At 45.7% G+C, this 18,500-nt stretch overlaps 1 protein-coding gene across 2 annotated transcripts; it reads left to right on the top strand.

Annotated features, from left to right (window-relative positions):
- The first annotated feature begins 483 nt into the window (after positions 1-483).
- On the top strand, positions 484-13,263 carry CHST4 (carbohydrate (N-acetylglucosamine 6-O) sulfotransferase 4). Of its 2 annotated transcripts, XM_011961915.1 has the most exons (3): positions 484-609; positions 1,359-1,558; positions 12,079-13,263. In XM_011961915.1, exon 3 carries the CDS (start codon positions 12,097-12,099, stop codon positions 13,261-13,263), a length of 1,167 nt encoding a protein of 388 aa, XP_011817305.1. In that variant the 5' UTR covers positions 484-609; positions 1,359-1,558; positions 12,079-12,096. The 2 variants fall into 2 exon arrangements, with proteins under 2 accessions (XP_011817305.1, XP_011817314.1); XM_011961924.1 differs by lacking the exon at positions 484-609 and having other exon boundaries at positions 1,497-1,742.
- The last annotated feature ends 5,237 nt before the right edge of the window (positions 13,264-18,500 follow it).

Genomic DNA, 18,500 nt, shown 5'->3' with positions numbered 1-18,500 from the left:
GCCTTTCTTTGGCTGATGGCATTCTGCCAGTATGAATTCCTAGCAAGGGAAAGATGGCAGGTGATCGGAATTACTTGGGGTTATGGTGTATTTCAGTGACCTCACTGTATTTAGGAAGGTTCGAAAAAACATGAAAAGAACGTTAGAAAGGGCTGGAGTAAAACTACAGGAGTCTCCCTTTATCCACGGTTTTGCTTCCCAGTTTTAGCTACTCATCATCAACCATGATTTGAAAATATTAAGTGGAAAAATTCCAGAAAGAAACTTCATTTATTACATACTATTCTGAGTAGCGTGATGAAGCCTTGTGCCATCTCGCTCTGTAGTGCCAGCACCTGAATCATCTCTTTGTCCATAAAAGCAGAACTACCAACTGCCCAGTTCCAGCGCTTCCAGTTACACCTCTGCCCAAAGTCCTTCACTGGAGGAAGAGAAATTTCTCTTCTCTCTGCCAGAGAGAAACAGGAAGGGAGGAAGAGCCACACAATTGAAATCAATTCACGGCAAGCACCACAGGTTCTTGTCATTTGTGCTTAGTGGACTCAGCTGATGGAAATCGGCAAAGATCATCCCAGAGCTCACACATCCCTGCCTGCTCTCTCTTCCAAGGTCTGGAAAAGCAACTGGCAGCTGAGTTGTGCAGGGGTGGGGAGGCATTATTATTCGATAATAACAACCACTTTTTAACTCTTATATTGTCATAATATTGTGTTAGGAGCTTCATGAATTAATCCTAACATTCACAACAATACTGTAAGATAGATATCGTTACCCTTATTCAACACTGATAATATTCTAGGGCTCAAAGAGGTGGTATGACTTGCCCGGCAAGATCTTGGACTTGAAAGTCTGAGGCTTCCATTCTCCACCACAATTCACGTTTATTCATGGGCATCCATTGTTTCAGACTCATGATAACCGTGTAAAGTAGCACAGAATAGGCATGTGATTGGCCCAAGGGCACACAGCAAGGGAGAAGTTGCAATCTTTAAGGATAACTTCTTTTTTCCTTAAATGGGATTTTTTTTTCCTCCTGTACCACCAAGCCAGTACATCTATGTCCTCCCAGAAAATATTATTACCTCTTGTAGAAAGGGTGACGATACTGAATACGACACAGAGGCTGAGAAATGTTACCTCCCTAGACCCAGGGTGGAGAGAGCAGGCAGGTGCAATGCAAGAAATAACTTTCACATTTTCTCCTCGGACATAAGATAAGGTCTAGGAATCAGGTTTGAGATTTTGTAGCCTGTCCGGTTGTAAGTGTCAAGAAATTTCCCTATCAGCCTCATCTACTAGCTCTCCTGGGTCTCTCTCCCTCTTTCTTTCCCTTTTTCCCACCACCCTTCCCCGCCAAGGGAGTTGACCTTCACAGTTGCCTTTCAGGAGTCAACATTCCAGGATGCCTCCACTCTGGGGGAAAATGCTTCCTCCTTTGCTTCTCCCAGCCCACCTCAAGCAGTCTCCCCACCCCTCGAGTCTCACCTCGTTAAAGTGTTAAAGCTGTTACTTTCACAGCTTCCTGGGAGCGAGTGCTTTCTCAAGCCCGTCTTGCAAGGTGGGTCCTTTTTTGTTTTTGGCAGAAGGGAGAGGACAGTGAAATGTGCTCTGAGTAGGGACGGTTATGCAAAAGTAAGTAGGAGGAGGAAGCCAAGAGGGGAGTTGGTGAGTCAGAGGAGAAAAGCGCACGGCCCAGCTAGCAGTGAGCCTCTCAAAAGCAGCAGGGAAGCCCAAGCCACAAGGTAAGGAGAGAATTTCTGTGTACGACTCCAGTGCAGAGCCATTATCCCAGAGCTGCTTGAGCAAGAGTAACAGATAACCTCTGGCAGCTAAGCTGTAGATTACAGTGGCGAAGGTGGTTTGCGTAGAGGGGATGAATCAGATCACCTGGAGAATTTTCTGGGGAAAATAAAACACAAGCTGCTCACCAGCAGCCCTGAGCCCCACCAGCTCTATCCCTAAATGGGTCCAAAAGAGCCCAGAAAGCAGGTCAGGCTGTTCTGATGTATATTTTGTAGATGGTCCCCTGGTGCAACGGACTCATTCAGATCCTGGCTTTGGAGCTCACATTTCTGTACTTCTTGCAGCTTCTCCTCTGTTTTCTGCTGGGGAGTGGAAGGCAGGAGGTGTAAGGAACTGTAGGTTTTCTCTAGCTCAGGTGAGGGATAGTGTGATCACTAAAAACTCTCAGCCCTGGGACCCCCAAAACCTGGGTTCTGATCTAGAAAGGGCTATTATCCCGGCTGAGCCAATCAATTAAAACTTAGTTGATTTATTCTGAAAAATGAGGAAATGGCTCATCACTGTCTAAAATATCTAACTGGATCATTATCATAATTGCAGCTAAAAGGGCTTTAAAAACGTGGAACACCATGCCCATGTGCAATATGATTAAGTTATGGTGCCAGCATATCCGCTAAGGTAGAAGATACGTCTATCTTGCATGGCCTTGGACAAGTTTGAAACTTCTAATTGGAACTGAAATACTTTTCTATGTGTAAAATAAATGTAATATTGTCGATGAAAAGAGTCAGACTCTGTGACATATTTGAAGAGATTTATTCTGAGCCAAATATGAGTGACCATGGCCCGTGACACAGCCCTCAGGAGGCCCTGAGGACATGGATCCAAGGTGGTCAGGGTGCAGCTTGGTTTTATACACTTTAGGGAGACATGAGACTTCAATCAAATACATTTAAGAAATACATCTGGCCAGGTGCGGTGGCTCGTGCCTGTAATCCCAGCACTTTGGGAAGCTGAGGCAGGCGGATCACCTGAGGCCGGGAGTTCAAGACCAGCCTGGCCAACATGGCGAAACCCCATCTGTACGAAAAATACCAAAAAAAATTAGCCGGGCAAGGTAGCAGGCACCTGTACTGCCAGCTACTCGCTACTCGGGAGGTGGAGGCAGGAGAATCGCTTGAACCCAGGAGGTGGAGTCCACAGTGAGCCGAGATCCTGCCATTGCACTCTAGCCTGGGCAACAAGAGCAAAGAAAGAGAGAGAGAGAGAGAAAGAGAGAAAGAAAAAAGTACAGGTGGGAGGTTCCAGCTTAGAGGTAGATTTAAAATTTTTCTAGTTGACGGTTGAGTTTATCTAAGGAGCTGAGATCAATAGAAAGGAATGTCTGGGTTAAGATAACGAATTGTGGAGACCCAAGTTCTTATTTGCAGAGGAAGCCTTCAGGTAGTAGGCTTCAGAGAGAATAGGTTGTAAAATGTTTCTTATCAGACTTAAGGTCTGTGTTGGTGCTAATGCTGGAGAGGTATAATGAGGCATGCCAGACCCCCACTTCTTGTCATGGCCTGAAACAGTCTCTCAAGTTAAATTTTAAAAAGACCCCTGGCTGAGCACAGTGGCTCACGGATGTAATCCCAGCACTATTAGGAGACTGAGGCAGTGGATCACTTGAGGTCAGGAGTTCGAGACCTGCCTGGCCAACATGGCGAAACCCCGTCTCTACTAAAAATACAAAAAATTAGCCAGGCATGGGATTACATGGGCGCGTGCCTATAATCCCAATTACTCGGGAGGCTGAGGCAGGAGAATCGCTTGAACCTGGGGAGTCGAGGTTGCAGTGAGCCGAGATCATGCCACTGCACTCCAGCCTGGACAACAGAGCAAGAATCCATCTCAAACAAACAAAAAAAAGAGTCCTTGCTGAGGAGGAAGTCCTTTCAGATGGTTGGGGGGACTTAGAATTTTATTTTTGGTTTATAATATCTTGCTCAATCTTCCTTTCTGGGTCTCATATAGTAAAAAAAAAACTGTACAATATATGTTCACTTGTCATTTGTTGATGGATGTTCCTTGAGCACCTACTATGTGCCATGCACTGTCCTTGGCACTAGTGACACAGCCCTGGCGGGACCCAGGTCCAATCCTCCTGACACTGTCTAGGGAGAGTTTGCTATATGGACACCCTTTACCCAGGTGCCTATATCCAGAGGTTTCCCAGGTCTTCAGGCTATTTGTGAGGATGCCAGTTTCCCAAATCCAACCCCATTCTCTCTCTCTTTGCTCAAGGTATCTTCTGCTGTATCTAATTTCTACTTGTAAGGGGCATAATCTCATGGAAAGTGTAAGTTAGGAATGTATCCAGTGACTGGAATCCAGACTTCTCAAATTAATATCTGTCTGGTTTCCTGCCCCCCCTCAGAATTTCCCATTTTGTCTCTACAAGGCTACATGGTACCGATTTGGGGGACATCTATAATTCAGCCCTCTCTAATCAGCTGCTGCTTGAGGTAACCCATGTGGCACCTTCGTGGTTCCTGTGCCAAACATAGATTCTCCCTTCTCACCACCCCTTTAGTGGTGTTTTCAAGATCCTAAGGTTCTCTTGACTCCTCAGAAATGGCTGTCCTTTGTGTTTTAAGATGATACCGCTCACCTATCACTGGGGCAACATGTTTTTAAATTAATTTTTTGGGGTGGTGATGACGGAATGTGCTGAGGTTGGGTTTTTTTGTTTTTTGTTTTTTATTTTGCTTTGTTTTTTGCTTTTGCTTTGTCAGCCTAGTAACTGAGTAGATTCAAGCAAGGTAGCCTGTCACCCAGCAATGAGGTTTTTATTTTTTAAATGTTTTCTAAAACTAATTTTCATACAGGCAGGGAAAAATAATTTCCCTCCTGGTTTTAATTAATGCATGCTTGGTATAGTAACTGTGCCATATTGCATCTAACCCATGCCTCTGACTTTATTAGTAGCTTGGTCCAAGTAACTGAGATGGCATGGGTTATGTGCTCACTGCTCCATGCAATAGCCTAAATTTTAGTCAGTGATGCTGAAGAGTGTCCGTGTGCATTTCAGAAAAGGATACTTACGTTTCATTCTCTTAAAGGAGCTCCTTTGGTTTTCTGCTTTCTAGCAATTACTGTGCAGCGGCTTTTTTTTTTTTTTTTTTTTTTTTTTTTTTTTTTTGAGACGAAGTTTCGCTCTGTCGCCCAGGCTGGAGTGCAGTGGTGCGATCTTGATCAGGAGATTGAGCCCACGCTCCTCCATTTACTCACTTACTCATTTACTTAGCAAGTGTTTAATGAGCCGAGCCCTGATCATTTGCAGAATTGTTATTTATCGGCAAGATAAGATACAGCCTTTCCCTTAAGCTATAGTGGCCCAGAGAAAAGAGAGGCACTCATACAGCCTTTTACTGTCAAGACGGAAGGCTGCTAACAGAAGGGCTGGGAAACAAATTAATCTCAGGAGGGGGCCGGTTGCGGTGGTTCACACCTGTGGTCCCAGGACTTTGGCAGGCCGAGGTGGGTGGATCACCTAAGATCAGGAGTTTGAGACCAGCCTGACCAACATGGCAAATCCCCGTTTCCACTAGAAATACAAAAATTAGCTGGGCATGGCTATAATCCCAGCTACTCGGGAGGCTGAGGCAGGAGAATCACTTGAACCCAGGAGGCGGAGGTTGCAGTGACCCAAGATGGTGCCACTGCACTCCAGCCTGGGTGACAGAGCAAGACTCCATCTAAAAAATAAAATTAAAACAAAAAATCTCAGGAGGAAGAGACAGAATTTCTTTCAGGGAGAAGGCAGGCTGTGGTCAGATTCTTGAAGGAACAATGGCTGTCCTGCAAAAATCTCAGGACTTTTAAATCACAGGGCAAGTTTGGAAGAACTGAAAGTTGGGAGCCTAAGGCACTAAAACAGAGGGGAGTGATGGGAAATCAAGACTAGGCCATGAAGGACCCCAGGTGCAAAGCACGGGGATGTTTATTTAATCCTATATACACTGGAAATTTATTGAAGGATTTTTAGGCAGGAAGCTGATAGACTTGTGCTTTAAAAAGATACTTTTGGCCAGGTGCAGTGGCTCACACCTGTAATCCCAGCACTTTGGGAGGCCAAGGCTGGAAGGTGGCTTGAGGCCAGGAATTTGACACCAGCCTGGGCAATATAGCAAGGTCCAGTCTCTAGTGAAAAATGAAAAAATTATCTGGGTGTGATTGGACAGACCTGTGATCCCAGCTACTGGGGAGGCTGAGACAGGAGGATCGAGAATCACTTGAGGCCAGGAGTTCAAGGCTGCAATGAGCTATGATCACGCCACTGTACTCCATCCTGGGCGACAGAGTGAGACCCCGACTCTAAAAAAAAAGAAAAAGAAAGATTTTAGGCCAGGCATGGTGGCTCACACCTGTAATCTCAGCACTTTGGGAGGTTGAGGCTGGTGGATCACTTGAGGTTAGGAGTTTGAGACCAACCTGGCCAACATGGCGAAACCCTGTCTCTACTAAAAACACAAAAATTAGCTGGGCATGGTGGCGGGCACCTGTAATCCCAGTCACCTGGGAGGCTGAGGCACGAGAATCACTTGAACCCAGGAGGCAGAGGTTTCAGTGAGCTGAGATCACTGACCGAGTGAGACTCCGTCTCAAAAAAAAATAGTAATTTTTTAAAAAATGTAAAAGGTAGTTTTGGGCAGCCATGGGTGATGGGGAGATGCTGAGAGACAGAATAGAAAGGTCGATGTCAAAGGCCACCCTAGAGACGAACAGCTGGGAATTCTGGCAATGGGAGAGTGAGATTCGAGGACACTATTGAAGAGTCTCCTTCCATGAAGCGCCCTGACTCGCATCCCCTCGCTTCTGCCCAGGCCCAGGAGCATCTGCCTCTGCTGCTCATTACAGTCTTCAGAGACGAGTTTTGCCCAAGACACATCCTAAAGTATCCCCTGGCTCTCTGGCCGGCCCATCATGTGTCGTCTAGATCCTGATGTGTCTTGGGGCTCAGTGACAAGGGATGGAACTTGCTTCACAAAAGTTACGCTTTCTAGCCAGGGCAAGTGCTCACGGAAAGAAAAATAAGTCAGAGGATTTCCACGGGAGTGCCTCAGAACGGCGGACAACTAACACCTGAGAACAACTGGGGGCAGTTAGAAGGCCCAGCTCCAGCTTGGGGAGGAAATGGGCTTCAGGCCAGCAGCAGTTGGCAGGCAAGGAGGGCCCATAGCCATCAAGCCCCCGCACAGGACACAGAACTGGCCCCAAGTTGGATGGAGGAAGGAAGGGTGTCGCTTTGAAAGGTCTATTCTCCTGATCCCTAGGAAATGTTAGCTTTTTCCTAATTATAAGCCCTGCTTATAAAATTCTATCACCATTTCCTTATAAGTGTATACAGGTTAAGTTCTTCTCATTTTCCTCTCCTTTTGGTTTTGCTCCATTGCTTCCTATTTTTGTTCCAAATTTTTTCTTGTACTCACATTGCCCTTAGGAGAAGCTTCTTGCTAAAGTCACCTCTTCAGTCTTTGTGGGGAGGAAGGACATCCTTGGACCATGATCAATAATAGCCTAGTTTCTAATCATTTTCCTCTTGCACTCAAGTTTTAAGAACTAGGAGCACATCCTAGCTGGTTCTGTTCTTTTTTCTTTTTTCTTTGAGATGGAATCTTGCTCTGTAACCCATATTGAAGTGCAGTGGTACGATCTTGGCTCACTGCAAGCTCTGCCTCCCTGGTTCACGCCATTCTCCTGCCTCAGCCTCCTGAGTAGCTGGGACTACAGGTGCCCGCTACCATACCTGTCTAATGTTTTGTATTTTTAGTAGAGACAGGGTTTCACCGTGTTAGCCAGCATAGTCTTGATCTCCTGACCTCGTGATCTACCCACCTCGGCCTCCCAAAGTGCTGGGATTACAGACGTGAGCCACCACGCCCAGCCTAGCCGGTCCTGTTCTAATCTACAGGGCTAAGACTACAGGGCAGGAATTACCACTCATTGACATTTTCCTGCCATATAGCAAGTGATTTTCAGGCATGAAGGTGAGATGATCCTCACTGGATCTTTTTGGCACATCCAGAGGAAAAGCACTGTTATTATGAATGGAAGAAAAGGGGTTTTTCTGCTATTGCCACCCAAGGTTTGGCTTGAGTCATTTCATACTTCCCAGAAGGTTCAGGGGACTTCCAAGGAAAACCCACGAACTGGCAAAGCATGCTCTCCCTTCAGGAAGAAAGCTATAAGGGCCAAGAGTCTCCTTTGTGGCTGCCCAGTTTCTCTCCTAAAATCCACTCTCGCAGGTCTCTGGAGCCCTGGACATAGAGAAGGCTGCCTTCATACATGTGTGATCTTACATACATGTGTGATGGTGTGTGAACATAAAGGTCATCACTGAAGCATTTGAAATGGCAAAAGACTGGAAACAACTTGTAAGCCCATCAATGAGGAAACTGATTAAATAAACTGTGGTTAATCCATATAATACTTCTTCGAAGCAACAAGGAACGAGGAACTGCTTTATGAGCTGCCCTGGAATGCTCCCTAAGACATATTGACAACTAAAAACGAAGGGCAGCACAGAACAGATAACTTGAATTTTTTTTTTTTTTTTTTTTACATTTTAAAGAGGAAAAAATTAAGAACACATACACATTTGAATGTTCTTGTGTACACATAAAGCAACTGAAAAGACATATTAAAAAATGAACTTAGGCTGGACACAGTGGCTCACACCTGTATAATCCCAGCACTTTGGAAGGCCGAGGCAGGCAGACCACTTGAGGTCAGGAGTTCGAGACCAGCCTGGCTAACATGGTGAAACCTCATTTCTACTAAAAATACAAAAACTAGCTGGGCGTGGTGGTGCGCGCCCGTAGTCCCACCTACTCAGGAGGCTGAGGCAGGAGAATCACTTGAACCTGGGAGGCGGAGGTTTCAGTAAACCGAGATCACACCACAGCACTCCAGCCTGGGCAACAGAACAAGTCTCTGTCTCAAAAAAAAAAAAAACTTAGTTGCTATCTGGGGCAAGATGAGAAATGGGCAGGTGAGGTCAGGTGCTGGAAGTAGACTTTTCACTGCACACTGATGACAAAACACCAGCTAGCAGATAAATAGCAGCTATCAGTACGTAAAGAAGAGAGGACTGATTTGTCAGCTAGTAAAATTCTTAGGTTTTCTTTCCTCTGGAAAAATACTATGACCCCTTTAAAGATATGTCACTACCCATGTTGACAAATAGCTCTAGAAGTTCCTAATTTCTGACTACAGGCCTCCCTCACAGGCACAAGTGCTTGTCATAAGATTTCCCCTCCTGGCTGGGCGCAGTGGCTCACGCCTGTAATCCCAGCACTTTGGGAGGCTGAGGCGGGCAGATCATAAGGTCAGGAGATTGAGACCATCCTGGCTAACATGGTGAAACCCCGTCTCTACTAAAAATACAAAAAAATAACGCCAGTCATGGTGGCTCATGCCTGTAATCCCAGCACTTTGGGAGGCTGAGGCGGGCAGATCATAAGTTCAGGAGATCAAGACCATCCTGGTCAACATGGTGAAACCCCGTCTCTACTAACATACAAAAATTAGCCGAGCCTGGTGGCGCGAGCCTATAGTCCCAGCTACTCAGGAGGCTGAGGCAGGGGAATTACTTGAACCCGGGAGCAGGAGGTTGCAGTGAGCCGAGATCACGCCACTGCACTTCAGCCTGGCGACAGAGCAAGACCCCGTCTCAAAAAAAAAAAAGATTTCCCCTCCACAGTGACATATGTTAAAAGCCTGGCACCGGTGTGTCAGGCTGGGCTGCAGGCTGGCAGGTACTTTTCTCCCTCCTGCACACAGAATCTGAGAAAACACTTGTTTTAAATTCCAAGTCTGTAGATACTTTTCAAAACAATTCGAATCATGTGACTATTACCTATCAAAAACTTTTTAGGCTGAGCATGGTAGCTCATGCCTGTAATCCTAGCACTTTGGGAGGCTGAGGCAGGAAGATTGTTTGAGGCCAAGAATTCAAGATCAGCCTGAGCAACATTTTTTTTTTCTTTTTTGAGACGGAGTTTTGTTCTTGTTGCCCAGGCTGGAGTACAATGGCACAGTCTCAGCTCACTGCAATCTCCGCCTTTCGGATTCAAGTGATTCTCCTACCTCAGCCTCCCAAGTAGCTGGGATTACAGGCACCAGCCACCATGTCCAGCTAATTTTCGTATTTTTAGCAGAGACAGTGTTTCACCATATTGGCCAGGTTGGTCTTGAACTCCTGACCTCATGTGATCCACCTGCCTTGGCCTCCAAAAGTGTTGAGACTACAGGTATGAGCCACTGTGCTCGGCCATGAGCAACATTTCAAGACCTCATCTCTGCAAAAAATAAATAAATAATAAAAACTTTTTTTAAAAAATGGTATAAGACCTGCTACCACAAAAATAGCTGACCCCCAAATCCAGCCCCAGTTATCATCTGGAAATCTAGCCTCTATTTTTTACTAAAGCCAGAAGGGAGAATTTCTTGTGTATATGGTGATATACAAATGAACACCTTACTACTACTATGAATATTTTACTATGTGCAATAGCTATTCTCTCTCCCAATAGTTATTTATGTCAGAAGGTCACCCAGAATGACAAAGTCATGTGGGAAGGAGGTTAAAATCTCCCTTGGAATAACATTCAAGCATAGCACTGGGAACCATGGTCCTTTCACACAAAGCAAGCCCTGATTGCAAAATGTTGCCATCAGTCAGTATGAGACTTCGTACGAATCACAAAGTGAGACTCCTTTCTCTAGATATTTACTGTCTATCAACTGGAAAACCATCTTAATATACTTATTTTTTTTGTTTTGTTTTATTTGTGGGTTTTTTTGGAGATGGACTCTCAGCCTTTCACCCAGGCTGGAGTGCAGTGGCGTGATATCAGCTCACTGCAACCTCTGTCTCCCAGGTTCAAATGATTCTCCTGCCTCAGCCTCCCAAATAGCTGGGACTATAGGCATGCGCCAACACATCCAGCTAATATTTGTATCTTTGGTTGAGACAGGGTTTTGCCATGTTGGCCAGGCTGGTCTCAAACTCCTGACCTCAAGTGATCTGCCCAGCTCAGTTTCCCAAAGTGCTTTTGTAATCCCCAAAGGGATTACAGGCATGAGCCACTGCGCCTGGCCATTTCTTAATATACTTATTTTGTTGGACCAAGATACTTTACTGTCACCTACAAAAAAAATTTTGAAAATAAATATCTAAATTCTTGATGGGAAGGCACTCCCTAGGGTTGTGTGATACACGCTTGCCCAACTCTACTGAGCTGCCCTGAGTAGGCTGTCCCACGTAATCAAGCATGCCTCAAGCAGCAGTGTGGGAGTCATGGGTCACAAGTATCACCAGTGAGAGTGACACAGCTGTGAGATCTGTGGCACTTAGGTTGGCTTGCCATGCTTTCTTAGAGTTGGCAGGTAAGGAGACTCTAATAGCTCAAATAACTCTAACTCAGCTCAAATAGAGTAGACAGTTTATTACCTACACAGATACAAGGTCAACATTGGATCAACTCCCCATGGCCTTGGTCCCACGGGATGACACCAAATCAGAAGGATGTGCTATCTAGGGCAGGGAAAGAAATGGGCAGGTGAGGTCAGGTGCTGGAAGTAGACTTTTCACTGTATACTGATGTCAGAACACCAGCTAGCAGATAAATAGGTGACAGGCACCATGAGCACCTGGCTCTGCCTTTGAGGAGACAATTCCAACTAAAGCCAAGCAGTTGTACAGCCTGCAGCCCTATCCTTTGAGGGACTGGAGTGGAAAGTCCTGTGCTTAATTGCAGTGAGGGAGGGAGATGAGACACAGTCTTGGCTGCAGTCTCCCTTATGATGGAGGGATGCGTAAGCAGTGGCCTCGAGGCAGTTCTCCACTAGGTGGCTTATCTCCCTCTGTTTCTGCAGGAATCACAAGGCATTCAACCAAGACTTGAGTTAGACTGAGGTGAAGCCTCCCCTACGTGGCCTGTCTGAAGACATCCTTGTCAGCAGGGCACCATGATGGAGCCATTTCCTTATGTTGATTAAATATGGCTCAGTTCAGATATTTTTGGTAAACCAATGGGCAAGGCGGCTTGGTTTAGAAAGACCAGGAAGGAGGAATTAAAGACCCTGAAGGAGAATGTATCAACACACTAAGTGTAAAGGACAGGAAATGATTTGGGGAGGAATTGGCACCACTGTTGGCAAGAATCCTCTGGCTTCCCATGTTGCTCCTTGGTGAAGGGTCAGAGAGCAGGTGGCTTTGGCCAGAAGGGGAATAGAAGGCAAACAGTAAAACAGCAGCCCAACCCCACCCTTTCTGTTTGTTCCTTAAAGGTCTGCCACTTTAGCACAATGCTACTGCCTAAAAAAATGAAGCTCCTGCTATTTCTGGTTTTCCAGACGGCCATCTTGGCTCTATTCTTCTACATGTACAGCCACAACATCAGCTCCCTGTCTATGAAGGCACAGCCCAAGCGCATGCACGTGCACGTGCTGGTTCTGTCTTCCTGGCGCTCTGGCTCCTCTTTTGTGGGGCAGCTTTTTGGGCAGCACCCAGATGTCTTCTACCTGATGGAGCCCGCCTGGCATGTGTGGATGACCTTCAAGCAGAGCACCGCCTGGACGCTTCACATGGCGGTGCGGGATCTGATACGGGCCGTGTTCTTGTGTGACATGAGCGTCTTTGATGCCTACATGGAACCTGGTCCCCGGAGACAGTCCAGCCTCTTCCAGTGGGAGACCAGCCGGGCCCTGTGTTCCGCACCTGCCTGTGACATCATCCCACGAGAAGAAATCATCCCCCAGGCTCAATGCAGGCTCCTGTGCAGTCAACAGCCCTTTGAGGTGGTGGAGAAGGCCTGCCACTCCTACAGCCACGTGGTGCTCAAGGAGGTGCGCTTCTTCAACCTGCAGTCCCTCTACCCGCTGCTGAAAGACCCTTCCCTCAACCTGCACATCGTGCACCTGGTCCGGGACCCCCGGGCCGTGTTCCGTTCCCGAGAACACACAAAGGGAGATCTCATGATTGACAGTCGCATTGTGATGGGGCAGCATAAGCACAAACTCAACAAGGAGGACCAACCCTACTATGTGATGCAGGTCATCTGCCAAAGCCAACTGGAGATCTACAAGACCATCCAGTCCTTGCCCAAGGCCCTGCAGGAACGCTACCTGCTCGTGCGCTATGAGGACCTGGTCCGAGCCCCTGTGGCCCAGACTTCCCGAATGTATGAATTCGTGGGGTTGGAATTCTTGCCCCATCTTCAGACCTGGGTGCATAACATCACCCGAGGCAAGGGCATGGGTGACCACGCCTTCCAAACAAATGCCAGGGATGCCCTAAATGTCTCCCAGGCTTGGCGCTGGTCTTTGCCCTATGAAAAGGTTTCTCGACTTCAGAAAGCCTGTGGCGATGCCATGAATTTGCTGGGCTACCACCACGTAGGATCTGAACAAGAACAGAGAAACCTGTTGCTGGATCTTCTGTCTACCTGGACTGTCCCTGAGCAAAACCACTAAAAGGGTTGAGAAGGCTTTGCCTCCACCTGGTGTCAGCCTCAGTCACTTTCTCTGAATGATTCTGAGCCTTGCCTACATCTCTGAGCCTTAACTACATGTCTGTGGGTATCACACTGAGTGTGAGTTGTGTGCCCACATATGCTCAAGCAGAAGGATTTTTTTTTTTTTTTTTTTTTTTTTTTTTTTTGAGACGGAGTCTCACTCTGTTGCCCAGGCTGGAGTGCAGTCGCTGGATCTCGGCTCACTGCAAGCTCCGCCTCCCGGCTTTACGCCATTCTCCTGCCTCAGCCTCCCCAGTAGCTGGGACTACAGGCACCCGCCACCTCGCCCGGCTAGTTTTTTTGTATTTTTTAGTAGAGACGGGGTTTCACCGGATTAGCCAGGATGGTCTCGATCTCCTGACCTCGTGATCCGCCCGTCTCGGCCTCCCAAAGTGCTGGGATTACAGGCTTGAGCCACCGCGCCCGGCCGCAGAAGGATTTTTGTGTCCATGCTTGTGTCTAGAAAACAGACTCCGGAACCTTATGTGAGCAACACATCCCACCAGTGAAACAGGGTATTGCTCTTCTACTTTTCTTGATCTTCCTGTCTGGGCAGACTTCAGAGACTTTGTGACCTGGAGCCCTATTAAGCACGACACAGTATCAGTGGAATTGATCCATAAACCTCCCTGTCAACATCTTGCCCAATGGAGAATGGATCTTTCACCAAAGAGCTCACCAGCATTTTCCACAGAGATGCAAATTCTGAGCCCTCAGAGTTCCCAGTGGATTCAAGGAAGGAAGTGGGAACAAGGTTGAATGCCTACTTGTGAGCTTGATCATTACAGCTATCGGTAATCAGAAATATGAAACAAAATCTCTGCACAAAAGAGCAAGCTCGTAAGTTCACAGGGTGCCTGGGCTGCATTTGAATATGACTTCCCCTCTGCATTTTCCTATCACATAGGAGACTTTGACCTGTGAAGCTGCTGTTAATACTAAAATTCCAAAATAAGATTCTGTTTAGAATGTCCCTTTTTATGCTTCTTAATTATCAGCAGTAAATGTTCATTCTTATGGGATCCTAAGCTAAGAATAGATGTAATCATCTTTATTGGTTTTTTTAAACACCTTTGCTATTATCTATCACCAATTTATATGGAAAATTGCTAAGATAATGTTTGGTTTCAGATGATGAACTAAGTCTATGCCCTCTCAAGAACTGGTGGAAAATAGACAATCAGCAGCTAAGCCCTTTCTTTCTTGTGTGAGGTATAAGTTGTGATAATGCCATATGTGTCACCCTAGGGTCTGGGCAGAGAGTTCTTTTACTCTGATCCCTCAGCCAGAGGACCTCAGTTCTAGTATGACTGGTGCTATTTAGCTCCTCCTGGCCACTTCTCCCAATAAGAATAGTTGTTACTACCAATCTTGGCAGGAGCCCCCAGATCTAGTTTTACAATAGAATCTCACCTGTTAAAAAATGCAGATTGCCAGGCACTACCTCAAATCTGCTAGAATCAGAATCCCCCAGTATGGGGGCTGGAGTTCTGGTGACTCTTCCATGGCCAGCCTGGCACTAGCGCACCTTGCACCAGGCAGCAACACTGTTCGCCTTCTTGCTCCACGAAAGGCGACTCTTCCACAAACGCAGAGTATGTATGCCACTTGCTCTTGACACGGGTGATGTCCGTGTGTCGGAAAGAATAGAAAGAAGCTCCCTATATGTCTGGAATTCCGTGGACCTCTGAGTCCTGACTTTTTAAATATCTCACTTTGTCCCAGTCTGAGAGATTGTAAACTCCATTCAGCCGAGTAGTGATTGAGCCTCTCCACTGCCTGAGATACTTGAGTAGCTACTTTTCCCAGCTGGGTCTCTTGAAGTTAATTTATATGTGGCTTTAAAGAAGCTAATTTATTCTCATGTCCAAATCTTTAAAAACTCCTAAGAGCCTAGGATCTCCCAGGCAAATGCTTGCCTCTACAAGGCAAATGTTTACCCCCTAAACAATGTCAGAGTAAAATTTCCCAGCATTGAAAATAAGAGCAGAACAGCAGATGACGGTGTGAACAGAGTGAAGAGGGCCAGGGAGGAAACAGACAGTGGTAGACTCAACCACCTCTGATTTCTCTTCTGAAAGTCTGGTCTCTATCTGAATTGTTTTAAAGTTAGCAACCTCTTTATGAGTCATCCCTATGTGATGCCTGCTTGTCCTTCTCCAAAAAGATCACCCCATCCTGATACAAGAAAAGAGACTAGCCACACAGAAGTCTCAGAGTCTTATTCAAGATCCACTTTAGAACAGCTTTAAATTGCCTGCATTCCAAGTCTGAGATATCCAGTGAGGTCCAGAATCTAAGAGCCACACCCTTGAAGAAAATATCTGTGCTCTCGGATAAGAGTAGCCGCTAGCCACCAATAGTTGTTTAGATTTAAGTTAATTAAAATTTAATAAATTTTTAGGTCCTCAGTCACACTAGCCACATTTCAAGGACCCAATAGCCACGTGACACTAGTGGCTACTATATTGGACAGCACAGATATAATGTCCACCATTGCAAAAGTTTGATTGGACAACTCTGGTCTAAATTCATTTTTATATGTGTATCATCTAATCCCTCATTCAGCCCCATCCTCCTAGGCCAAAAAGTTTAAAGAATACATAATATCATGGTATTTTTATATAGCATAGAGTGCATAATATAAAATCATGCTATATAGGCTGGGTGTGGTGGCTCATGCCTGTAATCCCAGCACTTTGGGAGGCCAAGGTGGGCAGATCACTTGAAGTCAGGAATTTGAGACCAGCCTGGCCAACATGGACAAACCATGTCGCTACTAAAAATACAAAAATGTGCCAGGTGCGGTGGTGCACACCTGTAATCCCAGCTACTTGGAATGCAGAGGCAGGAGAATTGCTTGAACCCAGGAGGCGGAGGTTGCAGTGAGCTGAGACAGCGCCTTTGCACTCTAGCCTGGGTGACAGAACGAGACTGCCTAAAAAAAAAAAAAAAAATCATGCTATATAATCTTAAAAGCCTGACCCAGTGTTGAACAAGACTGCAGTGAACAATGGCACAGTCTCTTGTCGAAGTGTTCAGGAGGCTGGAACCGGGATTCAGTGGTGAGAGTGGCAACAATTGTGAGATATGAGGCGTCTGGGGACATGAGAACTGGTGACAAGCATACAGGATGGTGTTCTGCAAGACATCCTTCCTAATTCAGAGATGTCTGTCCCATCCCCAACCCCCAACAACAGAAAGGTGTTTCCACCTCAGCCTGTCTAGCTGCATAGAGTCTGTACATGAGTTTAAACCCAGATTAGGGGTGAATTGATCAAATTTCTCAAAGCTGATTTTGAGGGTTTAGGGAATGAGCCTCTCTCAAGTCTAGTGTAACCAAAACAGCCTGAATTGCCTAATTGCAATACAGCAATAGATTTCTTTACAAAATGCCAAACTAGGCAACTGCTCCAAGTCCTACTGTTTGCAATTGGGAGTCGGGGAGTGGAGGTCTCAAAATTTATAAATAATTATATGGATGGTGAAAAGGGAATAGGTTTTAGGCAAAGGTGTGTCAACAGTAACTTAACTACGTTTCTATCTATAGTTACTATGTGGCTTCATTTTCTTTCTTTCTGTTTGTTTGTTTGTTTGTTTTTTGAGATTCTCGCTCTGTCACCCAGGTTAGAGTCCTGTGGCGTGATCTCTGCCCACTGCAACCTCTGCCTCCTGGGTTCAAGCAATTCTCCCTGCCTCAGCCTCTTGAGTAGCTGGAATTACATGCATCTGCCACCACGCCTGACTAATTTTTGTATTTTTTAGTACAGACCGGGTTTCGCCATGTTGGTCAGGCTGGTCTTGAACTCCTGAGGTGATCCGCCTGCCTTGGCCTCCCAAAATGCTGGGATTACAGGCCTGAGCCACCGTGTCCAGCCGTGACTTCATGTTCTATAGAATGAGAGCAGTTGCTAAGTTTTTAATACACTTTCATTAAAATTACATTTTTTCAACTTATGAATAGTGGTTATGGAGAGACAGAGAGAATCAATGTCTGTTAATTTTTATGCAAAAATCTGCCATTGAATTGTCTGTAATATGTTCCTCAAAATATCATTTATAATTTACTATGTGATTTATACCCAAGCTAAATATAAATTAACTTCATTAACTATGTACATTATCATGACTCTGTTGAATTACTTTCACAGACCAACAAAGCAAAATTAAAAATGAACTCTGAGTGACCTAGTCTAGTTAACAATAGACCTCTGATAGGCATTAGTTGAGGGTCCCCAACACACTCCCTTGTGTCTAGGGTTATGCCCCACTTCTGGATAAAGGTCCCTGGTCATTCAGAGAAAGGTTTTTTTGTGTTTTTTGTTTTGTTTTGTTTTGCTTTGTTTTTTTCAATGCAGTGACAAGGAAAAGTGTAAACAATAACCAGAGTAAGGAAATTTGAATACAGAACTCGGCTAAGGGATGTTTTCATTTTTTCCACACAACTAATGGGTATCTACTATATGCCTAGGAATCTTCTAGGTGCTGTGGATACAGCAGCAAACACAACAGGCAAAGCCTCTGCTTTCATACAACAGACATTTTAGTCTGTTGGGGGCAAGAGAACAAAAAATATATGTCAGATGCTAAGTGCTATGAAGAAAAATAAAGGGAAGGGGCTTGGCAGTGAAGGAAGGTGCTATTCTACAGAGGCAATAGGAGACCTCTTTGCAGAGAAAGTGAGATTGCAGCAGAGACCCCCTCCAAGTAAGGGAGCTTTTGCCATGCAGAGATCTGGGAACAGAGTGCCCCAGTAGATGCTAAAGTCAGTATGGACAGAATCAACAAGTCTAATGAGAACCTATTGTGTGCTTGGTACTGTGCTGCGCCCCCTGGAGGATAAGGAAGTAGAACCGTGACAGTAAGAGGAGGGGTTATGCACTTGCGAGCACTTGGGCACTGGAACCGTGCTGCCTGGGTGACTCCGCTATTACCAGCTAGGTGATCTCAGGCAAGTTCCTCAACATCCCCATGTCTTAAATCCCTCAAGTATAGAACAAGTGGAATAACAGCAGGACGACTCCTTGGAGTTGCTGGGAGGGCTAATGAGTCAATGTGTGGAACATCCTTAGCAAGCACTCACTCAGCATTAGCTGTGACTATCATAGTTACAATGCTTTTCTCCCATTTCTGATCTGAACCCCTCTATGGCATTTCTGATCATACTGAAATGATGAGATTTATACTTCCTGATCT

The sequence above is a fragment of the Colobus angolensis genome, unplaced genomic scaffold, assembly GCF_000951035.1.
Source record: "Colobus angolensis palliatus isolate OR3802 unplaced genomic scaffold, Cang.pa_1.0 Scaffold116, whole genome shotgun sequence".
NCBI classification, from domain to species: domain Eukaryota; kingdom Metazoa; phylum Chordata; class Mammalia; order Primates; family Cercopithecidae; genus Colobus; species Colobus angolensis.
Note: the sequence above shows the minus strand (reverse complement) of the source record. Positions and strands in the feature narration are given on the sequence as shown.

Excerpts from the sequence above, each read along its gene's own strand:
- CHST4 (XM_011961915.1), top strand. The coding sequence starts at position 12,097 with ATGCTACTGCCTAAAAAAATGAAGCTCCTGCTATTTCTGGTTTTCCAG.